Source organism: Temnothorax longispinosus, unplaced genomic scaffold (genome assembly GCF_030848805.1).
Source record: "Temnothorax longispinosus isolate EJ_2023e unplaced genomic scaffold, Tlon_JGU_v1 HiC_scaffold_291, whole genome shotgun sequence".
Lineage (NCBI taxonomy): Eukaryota > Metazoa > Arthropoda > Insecta > Hymenoptera > Formicidae > Temnothorax > Temnothorax longispinosus.
Genome location: NW_027270112.1, coordinates 1 through 13,616, shown reverse-complemented (window position 1 = coordinate 13,616; position 13,616 = coordinate 1). Strand labels below are relative to the sequence as shown.

General features: G+C 30.3%; 1 protein-coding gene across 2 annotated transcripts; it reads right to left on the bottom strand.

Moving 5' to 3' along the window:
* Positions 1–293: 293 nt before the first annotated feature.
* LOC139824208 (pyruvate kinase) lies at positions 294–13,026 on the bottom strand. 2 transcript variants are annotated; one of them, XM_071796703.1, is made up of 6 exons: positions 12,866–13,026; positions 7,466–7,501; positions 3,195–3,539; positions 2,492–2,678; positions 1,654–2,175; positions 294–670 (listed from the first exon to the last, which is right to left on the bottom strand). In XM_071796703.1, exons 2-6 carry the CDS (start codon positions 7,490–7,492, stop codon positions 309–311), a joined length of 1,443 nt encoding a protein of 480 aa, XP_071652804.1. In that variant the 5' UTR covers positions 7,493–7,501; positions 12,866–13,026; the 3' UTR covers positions 294–308. The 2 variants fall into 2 exon arrangements, with proteins under 2 accessions (XP_071652804.1, XP_071652805.1); XM_071796704.1 differs by lacking the exon at positions 7,466–7,501.
* Between the last annotated feature and the right edge of the window lie 590 nt (positions 13,027–13,616).

Below are 13,616 nucleotides of genomic sequence, written 5' to 3'. Positions count from 1 at the left end.
TATATAAAACAAATCTTGTTAATGTTTGTTAGAAAGAATGCATATTACAAGTTCAACATAATTCTGAGTTTATATGGAAGGGTAAAAGCCATAGTGGTGTAAGTCAAATTTTTTAAGATATTAACTCGTGTGCATAGATGCAATCTATACAATATATAAATTGCATCTATGTACACGAGTCAATATTTTAAGAAATTTGACTTACACTACTATGGTTTTTACCCCTCTATATACTCTTATTTATAAGTCAACACATGTCATAATATATAAGTTTCAGATTTTTTCCATATAACACTGTAAAATAAACATTAAATAATTATTGATATCATACCTTCATAGTACAATGGTAATATTCCGCGATACAAATGCGCTTGTCGAGCAACTTGATGAAATCTGGTAACCGCAATAATGGGAGATCGAGGCCTATATTTCGCAATTAAATGTGCGGATCTACCAGATGTTGTAATAACAATGATAGCACTAGCCAAACATTTAACAGATGCTTCTACAGAGGCAATGGCAATAGCATGCGTAGCATCAATAGGCGGCAGAGCTTTGCTCCTAAGATCATGGAAGATTTGGTTCTGCCAGATCGCAGCTTCCGCTTCCTTACAAATGTTGGCCATTGTGTGCACACATTCTAAAGGATAGTCTCCTTTTGCCGTTTCACCTAAAATTGCAACCAGACGAAATTTATATTATCACTCGATAATAAACAATATGCCAATACTTAATCCATATATACTTAAACATTAATTTATAACTGTTCAGTTTCAACTAATCATATTAGAATGCATTTCTACAATATTTACACTATTTACATTTAATATGCACTTAATATACACTTAAGAGGACCACTTGGTGTGGAGCGCTAAAAAATAATTTTTATACTTTTTTTTAACCGGTTAGCGCTATCATGTTTCTACGTATTTTATTTATACTTTATAAAATATCTTTCTAGAATATCATGAATTTTAATATACAAAAATAACATAAAATTATCTACACGGGCAATAGACGTGTCTACATTGATCTTGTCAAATTGCTGGATAGTATAGAGAGAAAACGGCTCAATGCAATGATTTGGGCTTTTGATATATTGAAATTATAACTATTTTACCTAACAAAAGAACAAATTTTTGAAAAATATTTTTCTTTGACAATTTAATGAGAAAAATAATAGTACAAAAATAAACTTTTTTTCATAATGACATATTTTTATCAATTCGCAACTTTTTATAATTTTAATAAGTTTAGCATATGCATTTATCATGTAGATATCTCGAAAATTTTATGTTTTTTTTTGTATATCAAAATTCATAGATAAAATTGGATATTCTATAACGTATAAATAAAATATGTGTACAAATTGATATATCATTATTTTTTTCCACAAAAAATATATATAAATCGTTATTTTTTAGCGCTCCAAACCAGATGGTCCCCTTAATATAAAGCTTATGGTCTTCATTTTTAGTCACATGTATTTCCAGCTTATTATCGTATTATGTGTCTTTCTTCTCTTTTTCTTTTATTTTTTACATGTTTATATATGTATATGCTTTTATTTTTTATTTCTCATATTCTACCTATTATTTTATCATTTTGCTCTATCCTTAATTTTTCTAATATCAATATATAAAAATAAATTACCTGACAACATAACGCAATCAGCACCATCGAGAATAGCATTAGCAACGTCTGAAGTTTCGGCTCTCGTGGCACGTGGTTTTTTCACCATAGACTCCAACATTTGCGTGGCGCAAATTACTGGCTTGCCAACTTTGTTGCATCTGCTAATCATACACTTCTGTGCCAGAAATACCTTCTGCGGTGGTATTTCTATTCCCAAGTCACCACGCGCTACCATGATGCCATCAGATGCATCGATAATCTCGTCGAGATTCGTCATACCTTGTTGGTTCTCGATCTTCGATATAATTTTGATGTTTTTACCCTTTTCACCAAGAATGTCACGGATCTCAGTTAATGCAGCAGCATTTCTAATGAAAGAGGCAAATATCATGTCGACGTCTTGTTCAATACCAAACTGTAGATCAGATTTGTCTTTTTCTGATACTGCTGGAAGATCCACCGGCACTCCCGGCAAATTTACACCTTTGCGAGAGCCTAACGTACCACCATTTTCAACGGTTGTTGAGATTAAATTGGGACCTAAAAAATAAGATAAATTAGATAACATTCTTTATAATATTTTTCATCGTTATATTGATATTTCTCATTATCGAGATACATATAATAATAGATCAAAATTGTAGCTTTAAACTAAAATTATCAATACTATTTCATACATTGAAAAATATGCAACATTTGAATTTTATATTTTCAAAGTAACTGCAATTTTTATATCATATTTAAAAACAAAAAATAATTTTAATAGTAATTTATTTTACACACGTATGCATGCAAGCATATACGCACAAAGAGAAGGAGGGAGAGAAGGAGAACAATACATATGAATGATACTTACTGACAGCAGTAACAATGAGAGAAATCAAGCCATCATCCACAAATACACGATTCCCTGCCTTTAATACCTTGGAGATATTTTCGTAGTCAACATAAATAACCTGAGCATTCCCTTTCTCCATATATGCCTTGTCCGTGGACAGTTTAAAAGTTTGGCCTTTAACCAATTCAACTTCAGCCGAACCACCCTATTCAAACGGTAAGATTTTTAAATATTATCCATCACACTAAAGTTTTGTTTTTTGGCTGTATTATGGCCAGTCTACAATGAGTCGTTAGTCGTTAGTCAGATGTCGGAAGAGAGTCGGAAAAGGCCAAAACGTATCGTAAGGCGATCGGAAGTCTGTAATCGGCGATCGTAAGCGATTGGCCAAATGCTACCTCTTACGATCACCGATTACAGACTTGTGATTGCCTTACGATACGCTTATGAATATTTCTTCCGACATCTGATTAACGACTAACGACTCATTGTAGACTGGCCATTAGAGTCCCTCTATAATCAGAGTCTGGCAGAGTATGGTAGCAACTTTTGATTGGTTCGCCATTTCTTGGCAAATGCAAGAGAAACAGAAAGTGAAAAAGATATAATAGAGAAAGAAAAAGCGTTATGAATATATATCCTTCTTTCGCAGAATTTTGCCAGAACTGTCAAGTTGGCCAGACTCTGATTAGAGGGACTCTAGGATATATTAACCACGTACGCCTTCTAGAAGACCGGTACGGATTTCAGGGCCCTTCGTGTCGAGAGCGATAGCAACAGGAATGTTAATACCAGCGCGGGCAGTCAAATTTTTTTGCGCCTGGCGAACATTGGCGATGGTCTCAGCATGATATTCGTGGGATCCGTGAGAGAAGTTCAATCGGGCAATGTTCATCCCTGTCTCTATCATCTTCTCCAAGGTCTCCACAGATCTGGATGCGGGTCCGATTGTACAAATAATACCAGATAAACGGACGAAGGATACTCGACTGTCGATATCCAAAGCACACATGTGATCCAATTGACTTTGGGCGTATAACGCCTGGGTGTTCTGCTTGCCAGCCATCTGTAAAAAATTCAATGAGATCAGGAGAAATTCGGACTAAAGATAAAACTAGGAGATTGTTAATTGTCGGCTGGATGTAAAAAAATATTATAGAAAATTTAACATGACTTGGACTTGATTTTGAGTATGCGTTATTCACAGCAATCACAGCGCATCGTAGTTCACAAGTAGAGATTTATAAACTAATTACGTTAATACATTAATAATCAAAATGATAAATAACATCAATAGAAAAATGTGATTAATAAATTTAACATGCATAAAAAAAAAGCTTATTGCCAACAAAATAAAACCAAGGAATGCATGTGAGTCGGCGATCCATATTACTTCTTTAGAACGCTTTCGATCACTACATTGATGAATTAATTAATATAGTTGTGACCTTCTCATCTCGTAGATAGGTTATCACAAATAGAACATATAATGTACAGCAAAAATAATTGCGGCACAGACGTGCTTCTTACATTCCAAAGCACCGTAGCTTCTGGCTGCAAATATAGAGTGGCAAAAATAGACGCCTTTTATAGACGGAAAATAATTGATCGCGACGGAAGATAACAGATCGCGAAAGAAATAACATTCACCATTTCATGATGACGTGAATACGTTTATACTTTACATTTCATGTTAGAGGTGTTAAATCCTCAAAAAATACCTAATTTACTAAAAATCAATAAACATTTTAATTCATTTGAGATTCTTTTATTATTACATTTTTTTATTTCTTACAAACTTCAACTAATAAGAAAAATTTCAAATCCAAAAAATTATATTTGGTATTTAAAGTATAATTTCATATTTAATTCTGGTCTATGTCACTGACATAATAATAAATATTTTCGTTCGTCTGCAATGCTAGACAGACGTTTTGACTGCATCATAATTTTTGCGACAATATTATTTTAATCTCGAAAAAGCTAACAAGCGGAGAATAAGATTCATATCAGTATCATACAGATAAAAGACAGATAAATTCAATTCGTCAGAAAGATGACGTCATGGAAGAATAGCTGTGGAATCATATTACATACTAAGTATTTTACATAGTTTATTTAGTAAGATAATAAGAAAAAGATTTAAACATGTTTGGACATGTTTCACATACATATAATTACATATGAAAATTTTTTTCCCAAATTTATAAAACAGTTTCAATTACAAAATATCCAACTTATAAATTTTTCTGATGTATGTATCAAGTGTCGATATATTAAGAAAAAAAACAAAAAGAAAAAAAACAAATATAAGACTAATAAATTTATCACGATATATATGATATCATGCTATATACAGTCAACAAAAACTTTCCATGTCTTTTCTCGCCGACTGATTCGTGCGAAATATATAGACATATCAATTATGTTTTTAAGGGCATTATATAATTAGAATAGATACAACCATGCTGTTTCATCCTTTAATTAGTAACTTCTTCGAAAATCATAAATCGTGACAGAAGCCAAGTGACACATCGTTTAAATTATTTAAAAGTCTTTTAATTCTCTTTACAACTGTATTTTATTTTTAATTTGAGCGAGTGTTTGGAAGTCAAGGTATTAAAAAATTAAAAATTGCGTTTGGAAGTCTAGATTCTAGATATTAAAAATTGAAAGTTCAAACTTTACAGAAAAATTTACTTTTATGCCTCCACCAGTCTCCATACAATAATAATGTAGTTGTTGCGTACATTTTGAAACATTTCCGGCGTTTATATAGTATTTATCGACTATCTTTTAAAAAAGATCCGATAGAATGGCTTACAAGATTATTTGATTTTTTTCTGTTAAATCGTTTTCTTTTTGCTACCTGATAAAATAAAATTTCTACCACTATGCACTAATCGGATTGCATATAAGATCTCTATAACTCTATACAAAAGATACATTATCGATATATTTCGCACAAATTAGTCGGTTACAAAAAAATAGGGTGGAAAATTTTTGTTGGACCACTCTATGTGTGTGTGTATGTATACGCATGCATTCATTTATCGCTTCACTTCCACACTGAGCAAACGCTTAGCAAGGTGACACAATTCTACGCCGTTTACTGCACTGCTTCTAGAATCGCTTTTAGCACGCTGCGCAGATGTATATAATGCTCAAATAGTCTCATACTATAAATGATATTAATTGTGAATTGCAATGCGGAACTCCAGCTCATAATATAATGTACCTACAGCAAACTTTAGATGCTATGAAAACAATATATTTCTGTCATTTAATTCTAATATATATCATTAATATCGATATTACCATAGCACTATGATCGCAAATAGTTACAAAATTAATTATAACTATTAAGACAACATTACAAAAATAACATAAAATCTGATATCGTATGATTATTTCATTCACAATAGAATAGAATAACAAAGTGTGTAAACTGTAACAGTACCATTATCCACTTTACACTATTATACCATTATAATACCTATTATATATCTACCTATATTATACAATGTAGTTTTCCATGCTATTACAAAACGTCATTTAAAAATAAAAACACTCTGTTACGTCTACTTTTCATGCAAAACTGTGATTTATTAAGTATCATAAATAGTTTTTTTTTTTGAAGTATATGAATTTATAAATATTGATAATTGACGACAAAAACAGTAATGATGATTATCGACTAATCCTATAAGATTAGGTATACCTTCTACCTATATGAAGAAAGATATTTTAAACATCTTTTTTAATCAACAGTTTTTATTTCATAACTGAAAGACTGGCAATGCTACAGAGAGAAAAAAAGGAATTAAGACTAATCGTTAGTTCTTAATCTGTGCAAATTGCATAAGGTTCGAAGTGTACTGCATAAAATAACGTACGGAAATTAGATCCACAATTCCATTTCGAACGCTACACATTCGCACGTATCGTATAAGCAAAAGCAAAATTAACTTAGCGATTAATTCATCGATTAATTTACACACATCCATACAATCAATTTACACATTACATGAAATTATTATATTTACCTACACGCATTTTCTATCTTTATCAAAAATCTAAGTCTAAATGTTAAATACGATGTATGTTGTAACATACAATAGTATTTCAGTAAAATTTTTTTATTCAAAAACATATATAAATATATATATGTGTAATATGTGTAATTATAAGTATATGTTCATATATATGTTCATATATACTTGCTTCTTCTCATATAGTCTCTGTATGTATAGGAAAAATAAGAATTAAAAATTTATTAAGAGGACAATTTTCGCATTCTTTTACAAAAAAGTAAAGTTTAAAGAAATGAGAAAAAATTATCCATATATTATCCATATATAACCATATATAAATGTAATAATTGTATATACAATATAATTACATATAGAATATTGTATAATTCAATCACAATTTTATTTTTGTAAGAAAAACAATACAAAAGTTATTATTCTAATTAATTTTCAATTATTCTTATTATTTTTTCTACATAGGGACAGAAATTATACAAGAAAAAGAAAACATACAATATAGACATATTTTATACATTACTTATATATAATTTTTTTATACAAAAAATTTTTTACCAAGATTTATAAGAACATATATATTTTTTATATGCATCGTATTTGGAGCAAAGAATTATTAAAATACGATACGAATATATTAACTCATTCGTTTAAACACGTGTGCATGCGTAAACAAAAAAATCCAAGCCGTGGAAAAAGAATAAGATACACATCAAAACCATTATAATTTCGGTGAAATAAATACTTCCGTGCTGCAAATACAAAAAAAATGTTTCCAATATCATAAATTAATTATCGAGATCCTTTCACGTTCAGATAGCCTTCCACTTTTAATTAGAAACTATCCAAATTCACCGAAATTATAATCTTAATTAAGAGTTAATCTAAACTTGTACAAATCGTAGCAAAAGTAAAAAGATCGAGCACGATCATACAACGACGGTACCTGATCATCGACGGTAATCCAAACCATTTTGGCAGGCTGCGTAAAGAAAAAACGGAAGACTGATATTAGTAACGGTGATGCGTTTGCGGTGGCACCGCTGCGACGACTCTTCCGTATCGCAGCAGTCGCGCGCGCGTGTGGCGATCCGGCATCGCCGACGCCGACGAGGCATGAGGTACACGGCGTCGTCACCGTCACCGTTGCTGTCGTCGATGACACTCGGAAGTATCGATACAGCGGACGGATACGGAATGAAAAATCGAAGACAATGCCGGTGCAGTGCATCGGGTGATCAACGGCGACGGCCAGAACATGCGAGAAGTTCACGATAACCCGCGGGGGGAATCCGAAAATAGGATCCTCTACCGGGAGCAAATGGGACATCTATCGTGTCCGGTGCTTGCTGAAATAATTTTCGTAGACCGCGAGAAAAAAATATTGATCGAAATAGCATGAAACTATTTTGCCCTATATTCAGGACGGATCTTTAGAAAGATGCGTATATTTTTTATATGCTAATTACAGAGATGTGCGATTTACAAAACTTTACATCACAATTGCGACGCGATACCTATCGTGAATCGCATCACAATTTTTATTACAAATAATATAATTTTGAATTGTGATGTTTTACTTATTTTACTATACTAAATATTAAATAATTATAATAATTAAAATGATACTTGAAATTATTAAATTAAATTATAGAAAGTAAATATTAAATTAATTATATAAACATATACAAATGTTTACTCACAATATGAAAAAATGCCTATATGTAATTTTAAGTTTTTCTCATTGTTGGTTCTACACTATTAAATACCATATTCTAAAAAATTTTCACAAATAAATAAAAAGAAACAAATTTCAAATAGATTAATTAAACCATGTCTAATGTTTAAAATTATTGTAAGATAATTTTCGTTTTAGTATTCTTATATATTTAATGAAGGAATATTTTATTATATAAGTGCGATTTCGAGCCGCATTTGCGATTTTTGATCGCAAGCGCGATTTTAAATTGCATATGATTTTGATTAAAAATCCAGCTGCATAATCGCATTACGATTCAATAAAAAAATCGCGATACTAACAATATATTGTAAAATCGCACATCTCTATGCGTAACCTAATTGGATATATTGCTACTCCGACGAAAATGTATCTTGTTAAAGTTTATTTATTAAAAATTTATATGTTTATTTATTAAATTAATAATTACATGAGAAAAATCTAAAAATTTTTGAAAGGAGGATTTATAATTTGTACACAATAGTAGGTACCTATCTATACCACATATATGGAAGACGGAAAAGAAAAGAGAAATGAATTCTACCTAGTGTTCCAAATTATTCTCTTTTTAGTATTATAAAATAAAATTAATTTATATACAGTAATGATTTAAAAATTATTTGGAAGAAATTTTTTCACATTTGGTAGTCATCATTCAGATATCAAGTATGATCGAGAGAAATATTGCAAAATATTGTACTTTCTAAATATCTTTCATTTGTGTTTTATGTAAACTCCGGTAAAAAAATTTTTATATAAAAATATAAATATATATAATTATATATAAAATATGTCTGTATGTATTTTCTTCCTCTTGTATAATAGATATAATCTTGTCCGTATAGAAAAAATAATAAGAATAATTGAAAAATAATTAGAAAAATAACTTTTATATTGTTTCTTCTACAAAAGCTGAAACTGCAATTGTAGTATATAATATTCTATTTCATATACGCATATTTTATATATAATTGTATATATTTATATGTTTTTATATGAAACAATTTTTCATTATACACGCCGAGGTTTATTATAAGTACACGCTGCATGTACCTATACATCCATATATAGTGTAAGGGATCGATATAGTTTTCCAATCACGAGATTCCTAAATATTTTTAAGAATTATTCAGAATACACATAAATATTTATATGCATGCATCTGGGATTTCTACTTTTTTGGAGTTTATCTATTCAAATAAAATTCTTTGAAATACGTACAAAATTTAGTATGAAATATTCAATCAAATACATAAATATGCTTTACTCATATTTTTAATTTTTGCAAAAAAACTCGAATTTTAAATATCTAATATAATATTCTATGTTACCGGAATTTCAATATTTTATTATAATCACAATTTTTATAAAATCATTATGTCAGAATTAATTGATTAATTAATTAATTAATTAATATCTCTTTTTTCGATAAAAATATGAAAATAATATTTAAAAAGTTCCTATATGTATTACACTACTCACTATATTCAATTGTCGATATGTAACGTCTATAGATAAGTATCAATAACGATATGCTTCTTGCACTGTCCCATTCATGTGATATCACGTTTGGTTTTCATTCAGAGCATGCGTCAGCACGTGTCTCTACAAGTAATCAGCTGATATACGTAATAGCGCCATTTCATAAGCTTGATTTACATAATTCCAATCAGTGTCAATTGCGTCAAGGCCTGAACACAACACAAAAATACAAGCAATAGGAACAGGGAATAAGACAGGCAACAGAAATAACCATATTTCAACTTATAATAAAACTGAGTCACTGTGATTAGTCAGATACAGGCAATAGAGAATAGAAATCTAAACGCGTCGGAAATTCTGTTCCTAATTGCCTGTTCCTAATTATTTCATATTTCATTGATACACAATTTTTTGTAAGTTGAAATGTGGTTATTTCTGTTGCCTGTCTTATTCCTTGTTCCTATTGCTTATACCTTTGTATTGTGTTTAGGTCTTCACGACGATTGCTAGTATAGCGTCGATATATATTTTTACACCAATAAAATGTATGTGTAAATAAAAAAATCTCTATTCTCATATAAAATATTCTTATACAAAATAATTTTTTAATAATAATAAATTTCTAAAAAATTCTCGAAAGTTATTAGAAATCAACATCTCTATACAGCATTAAAGTCAATACAGAGAATTTATTCCCATCCTCCAAATATATAACAATGTACTTGTCTAGTGGTATATCTCTAGCTGTGTGTTATTAACATCTCTATTGATATTTTTGTGTATATTTCAAAAATATAACAATTTAATAAAGTAAATTATCGATTTATATCGAATAAACAAAGAGAGTAAATACATTGAAAATATAGTAAAGAAATAATATGTTTTTAATCATATAACTAATAATTCAAAATTTTGATTGACTATTGGTTCCATGATCAGAGAGGTTTTATTTAAATATATATCTATATAATATTTAGGTATATTCATCATAATTCTGTTTCTATCTATTATTAAAGAAAATGAAAAATATAAATTCTATTAATAGATAAATAGTGACTACTATGTATAATGTATATGATCGAAATAAATTGACATTTTCTGCCATTGAGTGGAAACTTGTGCCTAATAATAATAATTTCGTAAATTATATGCATTTGCTTTGTGTTTTGAACCACGCACCGATTATTATTTAATCTTGAAGTGATATTTTATGCCAAAATTGAAAGTGTAATCTCATATTACTAAATTGATGTACCTATAATTTAATATTACTGCTATTTAATGCTATTGAATTTACATTTTCGTAAACATACGATTTTATCGTGAAAAATATCCCAGCTAAGACTCAAACATAAACCTCTTTACTTTATAGAAGAGAAAAAGAAAAGAATTCGCAAAAGAGATTAAAAAATATGTGGCCAAAAATAAAATTCGCGATCTTATCAACTATTTCTTTTAATCTTGTTTCCTCTTTCCCTCTCTTTAGCTTAAGTTTAGTACTGCATGCTATATTATAAAATAATCATAATCTCAAAACAGAAATTATCTCTCAGCACATTATGCATATCTAATAATACTTAAAAAATAAATTATTTTGAATTTGCAAGACTATCTTGACCTCTCTACACATTTACAAGACTGGCTCGTATTCTGAACGCACTTTTATCGATAAATGCGCATTTATTTCTCAGATGCTATGGTTCATGTTACATATATTATAACATCTCAGAAATAAATACATTTATCGATAAAAGTGCGTTCAGAATATGAGTCTATATTTTGAAGATATATCCTATAAAATTTATTTCTTTATTTTTTATTGAATAAAATTATAAATTAATTCTAAAGTTACACAAAACGTTTGTCTAACTACTCTAACTAAAAGAAATATATCTTCACTTTTATACTTTTATTTTATTAGTTAGTTTGAGCTTTTTTATTACCCCAAGGGGTCCAAAAGGGCGTTTTGTAGGGATGTACCCAACCCTGTACATATGTCTACTTTTATTTTATTTTGATATTTAAAATAATTTTTCTCGAAAATTATGCAATCAGTTTAAAAAAATCTATTCTATATCTGTTTTTTACATAAAAAATAATTTCCTTGCCAATTGTATCAAGATTTATTCAATTTCCTATACACAATTAATTAAAGACTTTTAATTTTTACAGAAAAAGATTAATATACAAATAAAATCAAAAGACTGATTTAATTATAAGTTTGTAACTGATTGTGAATATCAATTTATATGTTATCATTTATCAGGTTTTTAGCAAATAAAATAAAGCTAAATAAAATTTTCAATTGTTATTGATCTTCTGATCAGATTTCTAATTCAAATGTTATGCAGTACAATTTAAAATAACATTGTGGTAATTTGAGGTAATAACCTTTCTAATTTGTATATACAGCACAATCTGATAAATGTGGACTAAAATAAAAGCTTTAAAAAATCAATATCCCTATAAAGGCCCTTGCACAATGCTAGGCAACAGACAATAGGAACAGAGAATAGAAATAAGAAGTCATGTATAAATGCAAAATAAACAATTACACAGGCAATAGACACAGAGTTTCCGTCATGTTGAAAATTCTGTGCCTATTGCCTGTTGCCAATCAATCATAGCATTCGAATTTTTTAGGTTGTAATTAACATATTTTTGGTTATTTCCTGTTCCTATTGCCTGTTGCCTCAGTTGCCTGGCATTGTGCAAAGACCTTAAAACTACATGTATGACAAGAGAATTATAGGAGTATATAAGATTATTTTGATTTGCAAAATACATCAGAGAATTACAAATTTGACTTTTTTCTTCAAAAAACTTTACGATATTCTTTCACTCATTCACTATGCCTATGCTACTTATAAGACGAATACTATATCTGATTAACAAAGAAGCGTATTAATTAATAATATTGGTTCACGCGTGTACTGTCGAAAGACAGCATGTAAAGTTCGACCGCGACTTAAAACGTTATCCACATTAATTCCCTGAAAATTCGACGACCTTGAAATCTTGACTCTTGCGGTTCGCTTATCGAAAGTTCGGCTGTTTCCAAAAGCGGAGAATCGATATAAAAGAAAATCTATGATATAATATGAGGTTATCAGACGTAACGATTACCTCTGTCTCGTTTGCCTGGTAGACGCACGGGAAGCAAGAATGGAGATCGAGTTGTGAACGAAAAATCGACGAGCGACGATACAATCTGAACCTGACAAGACAACGGAGCAAGCTATCCAATAAGTAGCGAGTAATAAACTGACGTTTTGAGGACGCGGAAGGTCACTACTCACCACTTGGCACTCCCTAGCGATTCTGATCATGCGTATTACCAGAGAGGAACGGGCTGGGGATACGATCATGTATCTTTTCCCCTAGGACGGAAACGTGAAAAGTTTCATGTGATATCTCTTTCTATTTAACACCAATAGAAAGAGATATGGCGTTTTCGATTTGCTACTCGACCCGACTCGGGTCGCATCAATGGACGTGAAATACATCATAGATATGTATGTATTCCACGTCAATGATGCTAGAGTCCTGTATACATGATGCGACCCGAGTCGGTTTGAGTCACTAGAGAAAAAGTTGGGCTGCATCCCCATGGAGAGAGAAATAGCGGGACGGAACTAAAACGGAATTGTTCTGATTGGCTAATCTCGAGGTTTAATTCCGTCTCGCTATTTCTTTCTCCATGTGGATGCACCCTTATGGGCGCAGAAAATGCAAGAAAATGGACGTAGCATGGATACGCAGCAAGTGAAGACTTTGGGTATTTTCCGATTCACGCATGATGCGCATGATGCATCATTTATCCTTGTTGTACACCGAATGTTAAACAAGGATGAATGATGCATCATGCGCATCATGC

Coding starts and splice junctions, on each gene's coding strand:
- LOC139824208 (XM_071796703.1), bottom strand. CDS start 7,492: ATGGTTTGGATTACCGTCGATGATCAG. Junction 2,679..3,194: donor GTACCGGTCTTCTAGAAGGC/GTACGTGGTTAA, acceptor CCGTTTGAATAG/GGTGGTTCGGCTGAAGTTGA. Junction 671..1,653: donor TGATTGCGTTATGTTGTCAG/GTAATTTATTTT, acceptor TTGCAATTTTAG/GTGAAACGGCAAAAGGAGAC.